The following is a 21,782-nucleotide window of genomic DNA, read 5'->3' as shown; positions in this document are numbered from 1 at the left end:
GACCTTTTCCCCTGACCTCTTCTAGCCTACGAACTTCAAGAGTGCCCAGACCCAGAGCCGTTTGCTAATGGCATCGTGAGAGGAGCTGGCTATAATGTCGGACAATCGGTGACCTTTGAATGCCTTCCGGGGTATCAACTGACTGGCCAGCCCGTCCTCACATGTCAACATGGCACCAATCGGAACTGGGACCACCCCCTACCCAGGTGTGAAGGTATGTCCCTCTCCTGCCCTGATGGTCCTTCCTGGGGTTGTCATGGAGACAGAGCGTCCTGCTCCACCTGCTACTCTGTTAGATCGCCAGAGGTGAAGGTCCAGGCAAGCTTTGCTTATCCTGTTTCCAGTCCAGCCAGGGAGAGAGCCCAGGTGACAGAGCTCTGAGCAAGTTCTGTGAAGGACCGGGGGCAGGGGGTGCACTATAGCCAAGGGAATGACATATTCATATCCAGCCTGTAGAAGATCTGCTCTCATGGGCTAATGTCCCCCAAGGAGATGGGAAGGGGCCACAATGAGACCGTAGGAGCTGCATGGTAGAGAGTGGCAGTCTTGAAACCGTCCCTTTTCCTGAGAACTCTGGCTCCTTTTCACCTCCTCCATTATTCCCCTTCTTCCTACATGTATTGGGTGAGAGACGAGCTGGTAATCTTAGGTCGCTGAGATGGAGCGTTCTTGGGCCTTCTTCCTTAGGCAGAACCAGGATGGAGATGACCAAGAGACCCCACTTCCACATCCTCTCTTGCCTTATTCTGACAGCCCACAGTTTTCCTGGAGAGATGCTAGAATCAGTCTTGAAATGGTGGGGGGGGGTTGTCAAAGACAGTACCCCAGCAGGAGGAAGCACCCCAGCTCCGGGGTCAGCTGTCAGTCCCCTCTCTGTGCCTTGCCACTGAGTTTCACTCCCTTCTTTAATAAAGCAGGACTTTTTGAGAGTCAGAAGGTCCCACAAGTGGCCCAGCCTGCCATGGGGAATGCGTAGTAGTAGCTTTCTGTAGAGGAGGAGACCTAAAACAAGGACAGCATCTCTGGGCAAGGTCACGAGCCAAACATTTTGTTTGCTGATTCGTTTATTCATTGACTCGTTGACTGATGTATTGGGATTCAAACCCAAGGCCTCATTCATGCTAGGCAGCCAGCTCTCTGTCTCTGAGCTTCATTCCAGCCCTGACCAACGATTTCTTATACATTGTCTTACCTAGTAATCCCTACAGTTCCATGAAGAGTAAGTATTTTTAGTCTAGTTCACTCCTCAGGAAACAGACTCAGAGAGAATGCATGACTTGTCTATGGTCATGTGACTGATAAGTGGCGTAACTATGATTTTTAACCCAACCTTAGCCTCACTGCAAAAACCCAAAAGCCAATAAAATACTTGCTATGCAAATATGAAGACATGAGTTCAGATTCCCAGAATCCATATGAATGCTGGGTGGGTGTGGAAACCCAGCTGAAATTCTAGAACTCAGAAGGTGGAGACGGGATTCCCCCGGAACAAGCTGAGCTAGATTAGCTATATTGGCAAGCTCTGGGTTCAATTGGGAGACCATGCCCCAAGTGATAAGATGGGAAGTGATCAAGGAAGACTGCAGCATCAACCTTAGTTCTCAACGCACACCCATGCCTGCACACACACACACACACACACACACACACACGCATGCAAACGTGCATATATACATGTCACATCTCCCACATATACATACTCACAAAATAAGTAAGTAAATGCTAAATTTAATTTAAAAAAAAAAGACCAGAAGCAACACTCTAGAAAGAACAAGTCAGAGAGGAAAGAGATTGTCATAATCCCTCATCTCCTCCCAGTAAAAGTATTACAGCCCCCATCTTAACAGCCCCATTCCTCCCCATTCCTCCCCATCCTCAGTGCAGGGGTCAGGGGCGTTCTAGAGGGTAATCGCTTCTCTACTGGACTGGACTGTAAGAAAAAGAGGAGGTCAAGGTGGGATGTTCACAGAGGCACCTGGGGTGATGATAGACAGCCAGGGAGTAGTGTTGGTGAACGGAACCAAGCATAACCTCGCAGCCCTGTGTCTCCTCCCTGCCCCACCTGCAAAACAGTAATGAGAGCTGGGATTTTGCCAGGAAGGCATCTGGGTTCTCAGCCGGCTGGGTAGGACTCTCAAATACTCATGTATTTGTGTTTCCTCCCTGGCAGTCCCCTGTGGTGGGAACATCACCTCTTTCAATGGCACCGTGTACTCACCTGGATACCCCAGCCCCTACTCCAGCTCCCAGGACTGTGTCTGGCTGATCACTGTGCCCATTGGCCATGGTGTCCATCTCAACCTCAGCCTGCTGCAGATAGAACCCTTTGGAGACTACATCACTGTCTGGTAAGATCAGACGCCATGTCAATGGCAAATCAAAAGGAGGCATTTGCGAGGCTCAGTGGTCACCAACGCGATGAAGGGAGAGGAATGAAAGGCCAGTGGTCCCCAACCTGGATCCTCTTCTGCAGCCAGTGAAGGTGCCAGTGGGTGCATGATTGGGAGTGGTGTGAATACGCAGGCTCTCCTTCATATTTCCAGAACTTTCTCCCGCCGTCTACATACACCTAACCAAGCTGTGAGGACTAACATTGAAGGCTTAGCGTGACGTTATACAAAGTCCCTCTGGTGGGCCAGTGCTGCCCAACAGAGCATTCTGAACTGACGGTGACACTTTATGTCCCTGCAGTCCACCCGACATGACAGACACCAGACTGGTTTTTAAATTTTGTTTCATTTTAATGAACTTAAGCGTAAGTATCCAGGTACAGTTAGTGGTTACTGAACTGACAACGCAGCATTTAGTTACAGAGCTCTATAGGCAGTGTCCTGAGTGTTTTTTAAATGAAAATTTAAAAATTCTTGGTTGTTAAGGGTAATTTCCTAGACAATTTCCCCCCAATCAACTCAATCTACAGACAAGGATATATAGTATTTTAAAAACCCTGTGGAAACAAATGCCATTCTGGGAATCACCAAAGGGTGTGGAATAATTTTTCTCAAAACTCTGAGGAATTTCCAAGCAGTGGATATGAACGGGAAGGGAACAGTAGATAAGGTTTCAGGCAAGAAACCATTTTCCCCAAAAGGTAGCATGGGGGCACCTTTGCTTGGGTGGCAAAGGCCTGGCTGAGAGAGCAGAGTCCCTCCATAGTTCCTCTGCCCCTGACAAAGAAGACCAGCAGCCCTGCCCCATGGTGCTCATGCTGCCCCAGAGCCCACAAGGGTGGGGAGGGGGTAGGACTAGTGAAGAACCAAATGAATAAAGGCTCCATCAACTCTGCCAGAAGGCTTCACAGAGGAGGATTGGAGAGTTCTGGAGTCACAGCCACCCACTCCAGATCTCTCTCGGAGCCCCCGATGGCTCCAGGGGCAGCAGATACTCAAGACAACTGACAACATGCAGGGCCTTCTTTCCTACGTACAGGGACGGGCCACAGCAGACATCTCTACAGCTTGGCGTCTTCACCCGGAGTCTGTCCAAGAAAATAGCACACAGCTCTTCTAACCAGGTCCTGCTCAAGTTCCACCGGGACACAGCCACGGGTGGGATCTTTGCCATCGCCTTCTCAGGTCAGTAGGAGAGCTTGTCCGGGGTGGGGCCCGCGAGCTTTCCGATCAAGGCTGTGTTTGCTATTTGTGTGGCTTTGAGTGAGTCATGTGGCCTCTGTGAGCTTGGGTGTCCACAGCCTGTGGAAGCATCCCCAGCCTAGGGCACCCCTAGCTTTCCTCATGGTACTGGGGTGCACAGGCATGTAGGGCCAGCCTTTGGTGCCAAGCCACCCATCCACACCAGCTCCCAGCTGGCCTGTCCATCTCCCTGATCCCCCAACTTGTCCCTTCACTTCTATAAAGCTGTCTTTTCCACAGGACTCTTGGGGCTCTGTTGACCTCACAGGCAACCCTTTGCTTGGTAGTGCAAAGGCAGACATAGCGGTTTCATCCTGGATGGGTATAAATGGTCCAGGTGGGGTTGTCTCACCCGCCGCCTATTTTCTTCTAAGAGTCTGAGTCCACTGGGGACCTGAATGTTTCTTGAGCTTATTACAGCAGACAGAACATAGAAGCGCCATAGAGACGTCTCTATGGGCTGTGCTCCCCTATGGGCTGTGCTCCCCTATGGGCTGTGCTCCCCTATGGGCTGTGCTCCCCTATGGGCTGTGCTCCCCTATGCAGTGACAGCCTTGTTATCAGCTTACAGATCAGTGTGCATGGTTGAACAGGAAGTTTATTCCTAGCTCTGTCTGGGGCCTGGTTTGTGTGAGCCTGTGTAGCCGTTCCCTGCTGGTGACCTCCATCTCTGGGACTTTTGTGAGGTTACTCTTCTCATCATGTCCATGTTACAAACGAGGAAAAGGCACCAAGAAAAGTCTCAGGACTTGGCCAGAATGTTCAGGCAGAATTGGGGGAGAGCACTTGGGCAGCTGACCCTGCAGTGGGATCTAGTGTGACTTTACAGTGTGGTGTGGCATGTGTACATTGACAGAAACTTAGGTGTACTCGGCCCTGAGCCTGGAGACAGAGAAAGGGATCCTGTCAAGACCACAGGTCTGGGTCTGGTGTCAGCCTGTCCCAGTTTCTTAGGAGACTGAAGCAGGGGATCAAGTGCAGGGCCGGGATAGGCCAGAGGGAGGTCAAGGCCAGCTTTGGTGACTCTATAGAATGAGACCAGGTCTCAGAATAAACGGTACACAAAAGACTTGGGTTAGTTCAGTGCACACTTCCACGCACAAGGCCCTGTGTCTGAACTCCCACATCACAAGACGGGGGGCAGGGAGGCTTCCATGCACAAGGCCCTGTGTTTGATCTCCACATCACAAACACAGGAAAGTGGCAAGGAGATGGCCCCAAAGTGACAGTGCTCACCCACAAGCCTAGTCACCTGAGTCACAATCCCCAGACCCAAGTAAAAGGCCAGATGTGATGGGGCACATCTGTAATCCCAGCACTCCTAGGTTAAATGGAGGCAGAGGTGGGAGAATTGCCCAGAAGCTCACAAAGAGCCAGTCTGTTCTATACAGTGGTGAATAGGAGGGACCTGCCTCAAACACAAGGTGGAAAGGTGAGGACCAATTCCTGGAAGTTGTCCTCAGACCTCCACATGTGCGCCATGACATGACCATGTGCTTTTGTGTGTGCATACACACACACACACAGACAGACAGACAGACAGACAGACAGACATGAGAGGAGGGAGGGAGGGATGGAAGGAGAGAAAGAGGGAGAGAGGAGGAGGAGAGAGAGAGAGAGAGAGAGAGAGAGAGAGAGAGAGAGAGAGAGAACTCTGTCACTCCTAGCTGCTAGGGTGATTGGGACCCAGATGTAAGACTCTACCCTCTCCATTGACCTCAGCATCCATGTCCCTCCTATTGATGCCTCTTCCCCAAGCAGGGGACCCAGACTTTGAGTTTCTTTTCAACTCTGTGTGTGACCATCCCCTGGATCAGCAAAGCGTGGACTCCAGAAGTGAAGCTTGGGGTTCATGTCTTGGCTCTGCCCCATAAGAGCCAGGGACCTTGGGCACTTTTCTTCTTTCTGGGATTTCATGATGTCTCCTTTCAGTATCTACAAAGTGGGGTAGAAGTGGTGCCTGACCACACAGGGCTGCCTACAACCGTGTGTAGAAATACCTGGCCCAGCCAAGGACAGTGAACCAATAAATGGTAGCTTTACCATCACCATCATCATTCTAGAAACTGACAGCCCTGTGTGACATCACCAGGGACTGGGACAACTCTGTGGTACCTGTTCGATTTGTAAAGTTCACATTGATGCATATGACTATGCTTAGCTCATTTTTTTCATGCTGTATAATATTCAATAGCATAAAATAGAGTAGTTTACAAAGTCTGTTGTTAATGAGCAGTGACTTTATCTACTCAATATAAACATTATTATCTATCCCTCATTACAGACATGTATGAGAGTTTCTCAAGCCCCACAGAATTGTAAGGTTACAAACATTCACATATCCAAGGTTTTTAGGGAATGTAAAATGTACCTTTGATTTTCTTTTTCTTTTTTTTTTTTTTTTTTGAGGCAGTGTTTTTCTGTGTAGCTCTGGCTGTCCTGGAACTGGCTCTGTAGACCAGGCTAGCTTTGAACTCACAGAGATCCATCCATTTCTGCCTCCCAAATGCTGGGATCAAAGGCATCAGCCACCACTGCCTGGCTGTAAAATGTATCTTTATTACGAAGTTATAATCAAAAGCAGAGGGTGCACTCTTCATGTCCAGCACCCTCACAAACACTAAGTGTAAATGGAGACTGCTCTTTCATTTACCAGCTGCCCAGACCCAAATAATCACACAGAAACTACATTAATTACAACACTGGCCAATGACTTAGGCATATTCCTAGCTAGCTCTTGCATCTTAAATTAACCCATTTCTATTAATCTGTGTATCTCCACGAGGCTGTGGCTTACCAGTAAGATTATGGCGTCTCTCTCCTTTGGCAGCTACTTGGCATCTGTCTAACTCTGCCTTCTTTCCTCCTCTGTCTCTGCTTGGATGTCGCACCGGGCTTTACGCTGCTAAGCCAATAGCCAAAACAGCTTTATTCATTAAATAAAATTAACAATAAAAGCAACACATATCCAGAAGGACATCCCACATCAACTAAGCTCTTGCCATTTTTACCAATCTGGTGGACTCATCAAATGCCATTCCACTTTTTTACAGTTGATGAATCTCCTTTGGCATTCCCATTGACTATGCTTGCTCCTGCCCTATAAAAATGCCAACTCCCTAGGGACCTTGCTCCCTCCAGGGAGAAAAAAATTGCAGCAGCAAATACTCTGTGGTCGTTAGCACAGGCTGGGAAAGAGGCAAGTGAGTGGCTAAGTGGTTGGTGGGGTGGAGGAGAGCCCTACTTCCTCTGGAGTCACTGTGGCGAGCTGATGCTTTGGGATGGCAACTGAAGAGTGAGGAGGAAAGGGGCGTGTGTGTGTGTGTGTGTGTGTGTGTGTGTGTGTGTGTGTGGCGGGGTGGGGCAGGGGACAGCGCTCACCTTCCCATAGCTAAGCAGTGCCCCCCCTCCCGCACTAGCTTTGTTTTCATGTAAGCATCAATAAGCAGGAAGGAAAGATACCTCGGGGAGACTTATGAAATGGCTCTGTGACATGTTTTCAAAAGGAGAGCATGGATTTGAGTAGCAGAGAAAATGTCCTTGAAGCAGTGTAGGAATAAGCAGAGTTGGGGGAAGCGTCTCCCTCAAGCATGAAGTATATAGATAGCATGAGCTTCAAATAAAAGGCGAGACGCTGAGACAGTAAATGGGACAATGGCGTCGTCTACACCTGCCAGGGAGGAGAGGGAATGAGAACTACTGTGGCTTCAGCCAGGGTGACGGGGGTAGAGGGGCACACGGAGACAGAGGCAGTTGACACCCTTGGTGATGGATGAGTAGTGTCTGAAGGGGAGGGAATAGGCAGATGGTGTCAGACTCGGGGACAGATGAGGAGACAGAGTGCGAACATATCGTACAGAAGATAAGTCTAGATGGCGTGGAGGAAAGGTGACAATAATATGGGAACTTGTTTCCACACGGTGGCTCGTCAGCTGAGGAAAGGACACTAGAAGGCCGGCTTCTCAGACTAGAGGACGCCTGCCACAATAACACAGGAAGGGAGAGTAAAGGTCGGAATGCAGCTGTCGCTGTTGGATCCAAACTGGCACCATCACTCTGAGACAGACCATCCCTTGAGGTGTGAGTGTGTGTGCGTGTCCATCTGGAGACGTGTGTGTACATGCATGCTTAGATTCCTCAGCTCTGCCACCTAGAGGTTGTGAGCGGCATTTCTGGGAGCAGTGAGAGCGTCTAGGACTGGGTCTTAGTTTCTAAATAGTATTTTCTACTAAAAGGACCAGGGTCCATGAAGAAACAGTCAATCCCAGGACTGGGCCAGAGAGGACCCAAGCCAAGCCGAAAGCATCTTAGACCTGAAATAAGGAAATGGCCAGGGAATGACAGGGATGAGTCAGAAAGACATAGAAACTGGCTTGAAGGGACACCTGCTGGCCATGTTGGAGATAACTTGAAAAGCAGAGACATTAATAATAGCAGCAAATAGTAAGTAATCTGTCAAACAAAACAGACAGAAGCAAATTGAAAGTTGTTTAAAGACGAGATGCTTACATAGTTGCAAGTCATCCCCTGGGCTGGTAATTACAAAGGGGAACGGAAAAGCTGGAGCCTGCCACCTTAACCAAGGGATTGCAGGAGGCATTGGCGGCGATGGGGCAGCAGGGTGATACTAGAATCATAAGAGCCTCACTTCAATGATGGTCCAAAGAAGCTAGACCGGATATACTTCAGCAGGAGCTTTGTCAGGCCTCAGTTCACCACACGTGACCATCCAAAGTGCCAAAAAGCCATGAAGGTCAGGGGAAGGCTTTGGACTGTTCCACGTTAAAGGAGATACCAGGTCTCTTGTAGTGGCCATTCTGAGCCACAGCCCTCTCTACTCAGGCTTCTGCCGGTACTCACAGTAATGACTGCCACCTGGAGACTATCAGCCTATGAAGGGGTTTCTAAGAGAAGGTTGATTGCGTGGGAAAATACGCTCTAAAATGTGGGTGGTAACCATCCTGTGGGCTGGGAGCCTGAACTGTACAAAAATGGAGGAGCCACAGGCATTTATCTCTCTCTGCATTGTGACTGAGGACGCAATGTGACCAGTCACCTCAATCCTTTGCCACCATGCCTCCCCCATCAGCCATGATGGACTGATCCTAAACTAAACCCTCCTTCCTTGAGTTGCGTTTGTCAAGCATTTTGTCAAGACAAGTAACTAACACGAGCAGACAAGTTTGCTCCCTCTGTGGCTGTGGTATGGCACCAGCCTGCTGTGTGTGCTGGGCCAGATCACTGGCACTCACCTCAGCCCCAGCTCAGAGAATTTGCACATGATGTGACAACTGGAAGGCAGTTATAGATTTGTGTGCGTTTCCAGATGCTCACAGCTGTTGTGGTTACACAGGAGCCTCTGCTTGTTCAGGAAGTAGATACCAAAGCATCCCACTAAGGGCCTGCTGTTTTGAATATTCGTAGATATTTCAAAAATCAAAAGGGTTAGGGGGCTGCGCTGTGCTCCTAATTTTAATCATAGCCTTGGTTTTGGTTTAGTTTGGTTTTGCACTCACTCTGTAGCCAAGGATGCCACTGAACCTACGTGAACCTGTAATCAATCCTCCTGCCTCCAATTCCCAAGTGGTGGAATTACAGGTCTGTGCCACCACACAGTTTTGCTCCATGCCGGGAGGCAGAGGAATGGGGGCACTCAGGCCTTCGGGCATGGTAGGTGAGCACTCTTCCAACCAAGCTTATGTCCCCAGCCCTCTCATACATCTGTGACTACTTCAAATTAAAACTTTTGTTTTCACGGGGAGCTAAATCATAAGAATGAAGACTGAAGAGCGCAATGGCACGATTTAAGTCGGCAGGAGAATCCGAGCAGGGCAGAATCGCTCTGTGGAGGAGTGATTGAGGGGAAGGCGAATAGAGCGGAAAATGGCTGCAGGACAAAGCGGGGAAGGGTTTGGCTATGATGAGAATGGGCAGCAGGGCACACAGTGGACAGAGAGCCAGCATGCAGGAAGAGAAGTGGGCGGAACAGAAATAAATGACCTCTGAGATGAAGCAAAGCCTGATGCGGAGAATCAAAGGACCGACCGGATATCTGGAGGGGGAATAGCCCGGCAGTGTTTTCAAGTGATAAGACCTCGAATCCAGGGTGAGAAAAAGTAGCTTCAAAGGAACCCAAACCAGGCAGTTCTCAGACTAATTTTTAGCATTAAATGGAAGAAAATAAAAGGAGACAGAGAGAGAGAGAGAGAGAGAGAGAGAGAGAGAGAGAGAGAGAGAGAGAGAACATAACCCATGTCTGCATGCAGGTGTGCGCACAGGGCAGAGGGAGGTAATGGGTAGCCTCCTCTATCAGTTCCCATATATTCATTCAAGGTAGGAACTCTCCTTGAACCTGGAGTTCATGTTTGTGGCTAGGCTAATAGCCCATAAGCCTCAGCAATTTTCCTGTCTGCCCCAGCTCTTGTGCAGAATGCACAAGAGCAGGCCCCAGCAATGTTCCTGTCTGCCCCATTCTGTGCCGGGGTTGCAGGCATGCACAAGAGCAGGCCCCAATTGTTAGGTCAGTGCCAAGATCCAAGCTCCGGTCCTCATGGCTGCACATCAAGCCCTCCTCACCGACTGAGCCATCTCTCCACCCCAAAGATTACATATCGTAGATCTCAACCTGTTTGGGGTCACATGTCAGATGTCCTGCATATCAGATGTTTACATTATAATTCATAACAGTAACAAAATTGCAGTTATGAAGTAGCAGCAGAACCATTTTGGGGTGGGGGTCACCACATGAGGAACCGTTTTGAAGGGTTGCAGGGTTGAAGGTTGAGAACCCCCTGCTGTAGATGATGAGAAGGGAGAAAGCTTCCTCATACGCCAGCTTCCCTCATCCGCCAAGGGATGCGGCTGTTCTTTGCAGGGACTCAGAGATTTAAAGACAATACTGCTATTGTCTCAGTTTAAATCATCACTCCAAGGTCACCCAAGGAGACCTTGAGCCAAGAATCCAACCAAATGTAAAAGAGCAAGTGGGATGCACTGATCCCAGCTAAGCAAGGGTTTTGCCTAAGTAATGATGGGGAATTTTTCTGCAAAGCAAAATGCAGAAATGCCAGTGCTGGTGAAAGGGTACCAGTGGTCTCTCTGTTAGTGAACATGCCCATAGGCGGAGAGAGAGACAGGAGGATGCCCTTATCTTGGGGATGATGGAATCGGTAGGAATCATTCAACTGTTGACTTGGATGGTTAGAGAAATACGGGCTTCGGGTATTAACTGCAGGCAGCACAGCACTTCCAGATCACCACAAGCAAAGAGGCAACTGCAGCATAATCCCAAGTAAAAAGTCGACTGCAGAGGAGACCATTTAGGAGCAAATAGAGAAAATACAGAATAAGATGAAACAGTAGATTTTTAAAAAAAATCCATTATTCTTCAGTGTATAAATCTATTGAAGTAAAGTTCTCTGACTATAAAAAATACTCTTAGATTTGACTAAATAATGCCCAATTCTTTTTTTTTTTTTTTGAGTCAGTGTTTCTCAGTATATCTCTAGCAGCAGCCCTGGAACTCACTCTGTAGACCAGGCTCCAACTCTGATTTTCTATGGCAGCTTCTTAACCGTTTAAAAATAAAAGGGTGTTCATACATGGCAGGCTAAAGCAGGAAGACTGCAAACTCAAGACCAGCCTGGGCTTCATAGTGTGACCTTAGGACAAAAATAGACAAGTCATCAGTGACATGTTTGGCAAACATGAGGACAACAATAGCAATATAAAAGCAGAATTCAAAGTAAGAAAAGAGAAGACATTCAGTAGCCTTGGCCTGAGGCTCCCTGTGTATAGCCTGGTCCTGATCTCACAATGATCCGGCCACCTCTGCCTCTAAAGTGCTGGGATTAAAGGTGTGTGCCACCACGTGTGACAGGGTGTTTTTTGTTTGTTTGTTTGTTGGCTGTTAGTTTTGGTTAGTGATTTGCTTGTTTGTTTTTATTTCAGGAACTTTTGTTTGCTTCTTGTCGGCATTCCACAAGCGTACTATGTGGCACAAAAATTTTATAATATTTAAAAACGCAACACAATGAGAAATCCCCTGACAACCGCAGAATGCAAACTCTGAAAGCTGTACTTAGGGTATAATTCGGTGTATTGATTTTGTTTTTTCTAGAAAATTTGGTCATGCCTTAGAAGCAGGGATGAGGCTCAGAAGAGATCAATTTTTTTAACCTGTTAAAATGACAGCTGACTAAATAAGATTTTCATATCTCTAGAAATTGAAAAATGACACGATTAAAATGAAACAAATGATAAACTATGTGCATAGAATTGACAAGCCAAGGGCAAGCTCCAGCATTCAGAGAGTCCTTCAGTTCCGTAAGAAAAGCAGGGACAAAGGATATGAATGAACAATTAAAAAGAGAAAAAGCAAATTAATAGCATATAAAACTTATTAGCATATGAAAACTAAAAATAATCAAGGGTCGTTGAGGAGATGGTTCCGTGAGTAAAATGCTTTCTGCACAAGCTTAAGGATCTGGCTTCAGACCCCTGCACCCATGTGACAGCTGAGGGGGGTGACATTTGCTGTAACCCCGATGCTGGTGGATGGGGACATAGAGACAGGCAAATTCTCAGAGGTGCCTGTCAGTGAGCTCCAGGTTAAGAAAGAGGCACTGTTGACAGTGGTTTCTGTCTCGCCCAGTCCCACAAGCCATTCAGTCCCAAAGAAACACACAGAGGCCTACATTAATTATAAACTGGTTGGCCTATTAGCTCAGGCTTCTCGTTAACTAATTCTTACATCTTAAATTAGCCCGTAATTTTTGTCTGTGTTAGCCACATGGCCTGGTACCTTTTATCAGCGAGGCATTCTCATCTTGCTTCCTCTGCATCTGAGTGAGGACAGCAGACTGAGCTTTTCCTCTGCTCAGAATTCTCCTATTCTGGTCACCCTACCTATACTTCCTGCCTGGCTACTGGCCAATCAGCGTTTTTATTAAACCAATACAGGTGACAAATCTTTACAGGGTACAAGAGCATTGCCCCACAGCAAGATGCTGTCTCAAAAAAAATAAATAAATAAAGTGGAAAGCATCAACTGAGGAAGACACCCAACACTGAACTCTGACCTCTGCATGCACGCGCATGCACACAACTGTTTGTGTGCACACACACTGCCACAAACAAAAGGAAATAAAGTACTGGGTGTTTGTTCATCAAGTCAGTTGATGATCTGCCCACAGTGGGCTAATATTCTACATGAGCAAGAACTTCATGGGCTCTTGCATCTCCAGCCCCCGGACAGTTCTGAGCAAGATGAACCCCACAGGTAATCTCAGTGAACTGCCCTGAAAGGAGGAAGATGGTGCCCTGTGCCACAGCGGCTGTTGTCTGCTGACAGGACAAATCTACAAGGGCAGACATTGTTCTGTTGTTAAACGAATCTGAAAGCCACTTGGGTACCTCAAGAGGGCCCCGCAAGTGTTGACACACTCACTGCTAAAGCTTGTATCTCTTTCAATATGGCAATTGTGAGCCAATACATTTGTATAAACATTTAAAGTTAGATTTCCCAATGCAATACAACATTTCACATAAAACCAGGCACAGGCGAAGTCCCCAGTTGCCGTCCTTCCTCAGTTGGTGTCTGAGATGCTGCGGTCTCAGGAAGGTGTCACACTGCAGACCTGTCCTGAACACGTTCCCCACTATGACTGCCATACAGAGCCCCCCGCCCCATGCTGGAAAGTCATCCACAACACACTGTGGCTGTGATACCCAGGATGCAGCTTCCCTATCAACATCCTACGCCATCCTTATAGCCATGTTAATTGTAGGTAATCCTGAACTGATGTTTTAAAGTCCCCAGCTTCTATTGTAGTAGCTTGATGAATATACACACGTCGTTTTTTATTGTTTTAATTTCCTTTCGGACTTCGATGTCCAACTCAGTACAATCTTTTCCTTTTTTAAAGTATTGATAAAGAGGTCTGCGTCAGCATAAATGTCCAAGGAAAGGTTACTGACATCTGACAAGGATTGTCTGCATGCTTATAAAGGATATGCATGCTAATCATTTCTAGTTTAAAAGAATCAGCAGAGAGAAAAGAAAGAAGAATTAAAAAAAAAATACAAATGATACTGTGAACCCAGGTATGCTGATGCACACCTGAAATCCCAGCACTAGAGGGGTGGAGGCAGAGGATCAAGAACTCAGGCTCATCCTTGGCTGCACAGTGAGTCTGAGATCAGGACTGGATTAAAAAAATCCAGAGCCAGGTGGTGGCACACGCCTTTTAATCCCAGCCCTCAGGAGGCAGAGGCAGGCAGATCTCTATGAGCTCAAGGCCAGCCTGGTCTGCAGAGCGAGTTCCAGGACAGGCTCCAAAGCTACAGAGAAACCTTGTATTAAAAATAAAAATAAAAAAAAAACCAGACACATGTGATGTAGACAGAGAGATACATAATTTTGTCACAGTTTTCAACAGAAAAACTTAAGAAACTCAATTATCACCACGAGCGCATCTGAAACACATTCAGTAAATCTATATGATTAGATTTCACAAAGTCATTTCATCTGACTCTTGAAGAAATTTTATTGTATGGGAAATCTCCTCTGATATAATAGCAACTGGCAAGGCGTATTGCTGGGTGCATACCGGATGATGCGGCGCTACTAACAGAAAACCCCTGAGCTATGCCGGGAACAAATGCCCAAAGAAGCCGTGGCACACAGTTAACAGAGCTACGTCTGAGAAGACAATGGATACATTTCATTTTCCTCCTACTGTTTTCATAGAAAACCCCTGGGTTTTTAATGACATTATACATTTAAAAAAAAAGACATAGCTGGGAATGTAGAGGTTTCAGAAACAGTTGTTGCTGCGGCTGCCACAGCAACACTAAGAGCGATCAATAGCACTAAGCCATGTAGGTAATAGAAACCGTTAGAGTCCCTCACAGGCCGTTCTGCACCCAGGCACCATCCAGTCTCCACCCTAAGGGCTAGACTACAGTTTGGAGAATCCACCGAGGCCAGCTGAGAAGAAGCACACAGGGTAGGGAAGCTGGGCTGTGGCCAGTGGGAAATCTTGGGCTTGGGAGCAGCCAGACGTGGATTTAAATCCTGCCTCCGCCATTTATTTCCTGCAGGCTCTTGGGGGAAGTAACTTTATCTTATTATCTAGCAACCTCTCACAAGTCACACTGCAGGGTCAGCGGCTGGGAGATTTAGAGGGCTAGTCTGTGGAAGGAGTCCTCGGCCACGCTCCTCCCCACCCCACCCCAGGCCAGTGACATCACTGAACGCTTCTTAGATCCCATTAGATGCAAATACTGCTGGTTTGATATAGCATGTGCTGAGATATATTTCAGGTAGACAAATCCTTTAAGAACACCAGCCCAAGGGAATGGCTATTCTAAAATAATAAAAGGCTTTACTATGAGGTGTCCATGAGTTGGAGGCACTAGATAAGAAGCAAGGACACAACTCAAAGCTGTAGCCAGTTCGAGCTGGGCAGCTGAGCAGGCGGGGTGCACGAAGGTACCCTTGTTAGCACATTGTTGAAGACTGAATACCCAGGGTGTAGAGGTCAGGTTCCTCTCTGGCTGCTGCGTGTTCAAGTAGCAGCTCTGCAACGTAACCCTTCCCTCCTTTACTACTGCTGGGGAAGTGTTCTTCCTGGGTTTTGCACCAACATCTGACAACTGAAGATAAGCCCAAGAGTGTGTGGCTGAACCGGCCCTGAGTAGAGATGGATGCTCATGAATACATAGCTGTTGTGTGAATGGCAGGGGAGGAAGCTCGGTTGGCAGAATGCTCCCATAATACATTCAGACCCCTAGATCGGTCACGAGCACCACTTAAACCAGACGTGGTGCTGGCGAGCACCTGTAATCTTGGCACTTGATTGGCCGAGGCAGGAGGATCAGGTGTTCAAGATTATCCTTAGTTACACAGTAAGCTCGGGGAAGCCTGGGATACATCCTAACACCTTGTGTCAACGCAGCACAAATAAAGGCCTGTCTGCTGTGTGAATGAATGAAGTCTGAGACTGTGGGGAACTGGTCTAAGGCCCACGCGTAACGCTTCGCCCCTGACTTGTATCTTTCTGTTTTCCTAGCTTATCCACTCACCAAGTGTCCTCCCCCAACCATCCTTCCCAATGCTGAAGTGGTCACCGAGAATGAAGAATTCAACATAGGTACCACTGCCACATGGCGGGGATCCCAAACCGGGGTGGCAGAAAGGGGACAGGAAGTGGTGGGGACTGGTTGGTGGCTCCATCTATGTAGAAGAAAACAGAGGCCCGGCCCATGGTGGTGGCAGTTTAGCCCAGTTTGAAATGTAAACTGTCTTACTTCACCCAGTCCCAGGAGGGGAAGCTAAGGACATGGCTTCCCTCTGTTATTCAAAAGTTTTAGGGTATCCTAGAATTTCCTAGAATACAAGGTTATCCAGAAGGCTTGACTGGGGGAGGGAAGCAGTTGCCTGGGTCACCAGGTCAGTGTGGAGCTGGTTCCTGAACCATGGCTGTAACAGTGCTGGTTACCTTCAGCAGAAGTGGATTTGAGGTATTAAAGTGTCAACTGTTCTAAACGAGTCTACTCCAGGGGATGCCCATGCTCTTCTCTTGACAGGTGACATCGTCCGCTACAGGTGCCTTCCAGGCTTTACCTTAGTGGGGAGTGAAATTCTGACCTGCAAGCTAGGAACCTACCTGCAGTTTGAAGGTCCACCCCCGATATGCGAAGGTAATTGCACTAAACAGCACCTTCCTCCCCCGTGGAGCCCTGGCTCTGCTACTCTTCCTGTCTCCAGCCCTCAGCTCAGTCCCTGCCCACTGAAAAGAGGTCACCAGGTCAATGGTGTCTGATGAATGACTGAAGGAAGGCCAAGTGAGAGCCCTTTGCAGGGTCTCCGCCAGTTCTGACGTGGGGGCTGTGAAAGAGCCAGTTCACCCCCTCTTCCTTACCCGAGCATTCTCTGGAGTTGTGTATTGAGTCTTGGAATGTGCTGGGGTGCAAGTGTGTGTGTGTGTGTGTGTGTGTGTGTGTGTGTGTGTGTGTGTGTTTGACCTGTATGTGCAGCCCTGTAACCCCAGACCTCAACCTCCTGCATCCCAAGACAGTGCCTTGAAGTTATGTCTAGCCCAAATCAAATCCAACCCTTCCCCACTCCTGAAGCACCCAAGGCAGCACAGAGCTCCTGACTGCCCTGTAAACTGAGGACAGGCATTGAACTTAGGCTGCAGGCTGTTGTGAGGTGTGGGGTGGCTGATGGCTTGAAGCACATGAAGGTGGCATCAGACCCATGCTGGCTGCTGTGGGCTTGCAAAACTTGCACAGCTACCGAGGACCCCAAGGAGACTGATTCAGTCCTTTCAGCCTTGTCTTGGGGTACCCAGCCCATGTAAATGGAAGTACATTGTCCAAAAATTTGTTTCACGCAAAATGTTAGGGTACTTCCCCGTGTTCCAGGACAGAGCACCTCCCCAGGGCCTGGTGTGTGCAGGGCTCCTCTGCCCCAGCCTCTTCCCTCCCCTTTGTGGTGAGTTGTGGGTCCTCCTGCTCCTCCTGATCCTGCTCCTCTTCCTGTTTCTCCTGCTACTGCTGCTCCTCCTCCTATCCCTCCTCCTCTACCTTCTCCTTTTCTTCCTCCTACTCCTCCTTCTCCTGCTCCTCCTTCTCCTCTCTGCCCTCTTTTAGCTCCTCCCCTTCCTCCTTCTCCTCCTGCTTCCTCTCTCTGGAGGTCCACACTGTCTTCCTTAAAGCAACATTGTTTTCTTTGGACCCCTTAATGCTATGCATCGGGCTGCACCAAACCCTGCGGATCTTTCTGCTCCTGATGCAGTTACCTGCCATTGTTTCCATCACCATCTCTATGGTGTGTTGAGACTCTATGCTGCAAATGTGATTTGATATAATGTAGCATGTGTTCTATGATACAGCCATCCTGTGAGGTAGGATTTCTTGTTTGTGTTGGAAAAGTCATCACACTGAAAGGGAATTGTAGACAGAGACTGTTCATTTATTTCCCGGCCGCCCAGACCTGAAATAATTACACATAAATTGTATCAATTACAACACTTGCTTGGGATATTAGCTCAGGCTTCTTATTAACTAACTCTTACATCTTAAATTAACCCATTTCTCTTCATCTATGTATTGCCACGTGGTTGTGGCCTACCAGTAAGGTTCTGTCCAGCGTCTGTCTCCTTCAGCAGCTACATGGCATCTCTTTGACTCTGCCTACTCTCTGTCTACATCTCTGTTTAGATTTTCCTCCTGGCTTTACTCTGTTAAGCCATTGGCTGAAAGCAGCTTCTTTATTAACCAATAGCAATAAAACATATTCACAGCATACAGGGAATAATTTATTGAAGGCCGTACGGGTCATAAGTAGTAGAGTGGGCTCTAAAATCCAGGTGTGTTTGACCCATCATCTGTTGATTACTTCTGCCCTCTTCTATCTTTGTACAAACTAAGCCTATTTTGCAGAGTAGTTCTTTGAGAGTGGGATGCCTTACCTGGGATATATGATGTAACACCCTCATCTACCTCAAATCCAGATAGCAGCACCCACACCCAAACCAGAAAATGATTTCAACCAACTGGCCTGCTGTGAATTCCAATAATACTGTCATGTTGACATGGGCTCCAAAGTTATTTCCTCACATGGAGCACTCTGACAGAGAATGTGAGGACTTGTTTAAACGCCCCAATACTAGGTTGGCAGTGATAGACCTACTCCGTGGACAAGCTGACCTTCCCGCCCTATCCTGTCTCCCCGTCATGTACATAGCATCTCTTTCTTTCTCCCAGTACACTGCCCAACCAATGAGCTTCTGACAGACTCCACGGGCGTGATCCTCAGCCAGAGCTACCCTGGAAGCTACCCACAGTTCCAGACCTGCTCCTGGCTGGTGAGGGTGGAGCCGGAGTACAACATCTCTGTCACAGTGGAATACTTCCTCAGCGAGAAGCAGTATGATGAGTTTGAGATCTTTGACGGTGAGTCCCTCAAAGACCATGCCATTCTCTGCTACGGATGGCACCAACTTGCTCCCAGCCCCTGGGGGCATCTGAGCTGCATTTTTCCTATCAGAACTTGCTGGAGACACCACATACCATCTACCCGTACCACAGAAACCCAAGACCAGGGAATTGATGAGCTGTATGGATGTTGCTTCCACGGTAGTCTAGATCTGTTACAAACCGTTTCTTTCTCAATGCTAGAACCCCTGAATACCAGCCAATCAGTGGGCCTTTGTGAGGAGTAGGCTCCCTCTGAAACCCCAGCTCTGTCTACCAAACGCCATACTTTAGAAGTAGAACAAGAGGCACTGTCATTTGCTGTTGTGTCTAGAGAAGGAGTCTTAGTATGTCTCAAACCAAAATACCATCAAACTACCATCTCGAACTTGGTAGGATTTATCGCCCACCCGCTGGAGCATGGGACTAGCTAAGATACCTGTACTAATTGTCCCTGGTGGCTCCGAAAATCCTATGTAGAGAACCAGACGGCTGCATTCTGCAGGATGACCAAATCCACATCCCCTCTCTCTGTATCATAGAAAATCAGGCTTAACAACAAAGCTCTGGGCCATCACTGTGAGTTATACTGTAGCCTACCCCATGCCAGTGCAGGCTGCTTCTGCTCCTCCTTCCTCACAGCCTGGACAAGAGCACATTGCAGATCCACAGCTGCTTTCTGTGTAACCAGGACTGTGCCTGTCTGCTCGGGTAAAGATGCTACGGGGCCCTCAGCTACCTGCGGATAGTTGATTAAGTCTGCACGATGGGATAGAAACGGCTTTTCTCCTCCTGAGCTGCTGCCTGGCAGAGTAGCCATGGTAGGGTTGGGATCCCCAGGAGTCAGCATCACTCCAGATTCTGTATCTAAAGTCTTTAATAACTCCAGCTGTTCTCATGTCTACAGCATTCAGCATACAGCTAAACAGTATTGGGCCTATAAAGGGAAAAACCAGAGGGATGACTGATGTATACAGTTGGTGTCACTTTCTAGGGTCCTTTTTTGTAGCGACCCCACCTCTCCTTTAGCCAGACTATTCTGGAGTGAAGGGGAAGGGAAGCCTGGCTTGGGTCTATACAGTTGAATCTTTCCACCGGCAGGATGGAGGTGCTCTCCTCCCTACTGGTGCCTGCTGTGCTCATAATTCCATACTCTTTTAGTTCCGCTCTTTGGCTATCCAGCTAGCTTGCCCTTAGGAGTAACCACAGTAACCACAAGTGGTTGATCCCCACGGATTCTGTAGGCGAGGTCCTTCCAGCTGCCTCCCCAGCCTTGTTCCCCATTTCCAATTATGGCTGTATTGCTTCAGTCTGTGACTTGTTTCCCCCTGACCTCTGTGTTCTGGAGTTTCCTCATCCCTGCTACTCTTAAAGAACCTGGTTTCCACAGCCCAGCCTCCTGAGGACAGCAAGTCCTCACCAGAGCATCCTTGATTGCTTTAGTATGTGGAATCACCCCCACCCCTAGACCCTCCTAAGGAACACAGTTCTCAGGCAGGAGTTCCTTTCTCAAGACAGGAATGTTCGAGTGTGTTGTGTCTCCTCCACGTCTGGACCCTTACCGTCCTAGTTTTCCACAGCAGCTCGAACACCCCTGCCTTGTTCACTGTGGCCCTTCCAAGCTCTTCCAAGCTTCCCAAAGCTGTCTGGACGGTGTATGGGAACCTTCACTCACAGTCTTCTCCAGGACGATAAATCCTGGGTTACGAGTTTCCCAGGTTTCTGTTATGCTCCTTGAACTGGAGCCCCAAGACACAATCCAGACATTTAAGATAGGGCACAGAAGAAGGCACTTCCCTAGGGAGCCTTGGGAAGGCATGTTGGGAAGCTTTATTACTTACGACCCTGGGAGCTATCACTTTCCTCAGGCTCCATGGCTCTCTCCATATACCTGTTCAATAAACTAAATTTCTGTATGGTGGGCACCATGCTACTTTGAGCACGCACAAGAGAAATCAGAAGAGGGTCCCCAGCTTGAAAACCAACACTTCCATCAACGAAGTACTTGACCCTGGCAAACAGCAAATAGATTTCTTCTCACTTGCTAGCTCCAGAGCACTGCTCCAGATAAGGGAGGATAAAAGAAGAATCCTTCAGCAAGGCCGCCAGATGCAAAGCCATCCAGCCACCCCAGCTGAGTCTATGCTTACACCTCTCTCTAGACTTCGAATGGCCTATAACCCGGTGTCTTTCTCACCCAAGGTCCCTCAGGACAAAGTCCTCTGCTGAAAGCTCTCAGCGGGAATTACTCGGCTCCCCTGATTGTCACCAGCTCAAGCAACTCTGTGTACCTGCGCTGGTCATCTGACCACGCCTATAATCGGAAGGGTTTTAAGATTCGGTATTCAGGTAAGTAGGTCATGAGAACTTCTTTTTATATATATAAGATTTATTTATTATGTATACAATGTTCTGCCTGCATGTAGGCCTGCAGGCCAGAAGAGAGCATGAGTTCTCATTACAGATGGTTGTGAACCACCATGTGTTTGCTGGGAATTGAACTCAGGACCTTTGAAAGAGCAGTCAGTGCTATTAACCACTGAGTCATCTCTCCACCCTGGCCATGAGAACTTCTAAGGAGGCCTTCACTCTGGACCTCTTAAGTGTCTCACCGGAAACATACAAAGATGCCGTGGTGCCTCGAATCAAAAGGCAGCAGCCTTCCTTGCGTAGGCGGGACAGCCTCCTCCTGCCCTCTGTCTCCCTCATCCCACACTGCACAAAGGAGATTGGAGGCGGCCTCCTACCTCTTCATGTCCAGATCCTTTTCCACACCTTTCTTCTCATACTCCCCGCTTTGGTCTCCAGGATTGTAACTATTCAATATGAGACCCGATGAGAGCCAGGGGGAGCCTCGCCCCTTAAGTAGTTAGGAAATATTTCTAGAAGTCCTTTGATGGAACAACTCCAAGACCCAGAATCACATAGGGTAGGGAGCAGAGAAAACCCTCTCCTGTCACACAAGCCATATCTCTTTCGTTATTATCATTTCATTACCGCTGACACTTGGACACGTCTGTGAGGTGTACAATACAGCATGTTCATGCACACATGCAGTCCTAATGATCAGAGGAAGCAATTAGCACACTCATCACTCACAAGTTTATTTCCTGGTGTTGGAGACTGTTGAAATCCATTTCTCTACCACTTTTGAAATGTGTAGTC

At 48.1% G+C, this 21,782-nt stretch overlaps 1 protein-coding gene across 1 annotated transcript in view; it reads left to right on the top strand.

Moving 5' to 3' along the window:
* Positions 1–21,782, top strand: part of Csmd2 (CUB and Sushi multiple domains 2) — a 549,310-nt gene that overhangs the window by 474,384 nt on the left and 53,144 nt on the right. Inside the window, exons 42-48 of the mRNA XM_050156211.1 lie at positions 26–214; positions 2,171–2,348; positions 3,430–3,575; positions 15,707–15,787; positions 16,224–16,337; positions 18,408–18,596; positions 20,820–20,966. Of these exons, the coding sequence (XP_050012168.1) occupies positions 26–214; positions 2,171–2,348; positions 3,430–3,575; positions 15,707–15,787; positions 16,224–16,337; positions 18,408–18,596; positions 20,820–20,966 (1,044 nt within the window). The remainder of the gene's footprint in view (positions 1–25; positions 215–2,170; positions 2,349–3,429; positions 3,576–15,706; positions 15,788–16,223; positions 16,338–18,407; positions 18,597–20,819; positions 20,967–21,782) is intronic.

The sequence above is a fragment of the Alexandromys fortis genome, unplaced genomic scaffold (assembly GCF_014885135.2).
Source record: "Alexandromys fortis isolate MF-2015 unplaced genomic scaffold, M_Fortis_MF-2015_v1.1 scaffold_26, whole genome shotgun sequence".
NCBI classification, from domain to species: domain Eukaryota; kingdom Metazoa; phylum Chordata; class Mammalia; order Rodentia; family Cricetidae; genus Alexandromys; species Alexandromys fortis.
This window is presented reverse-complemented; position numbering and strand designations above follow the sequence as displayed.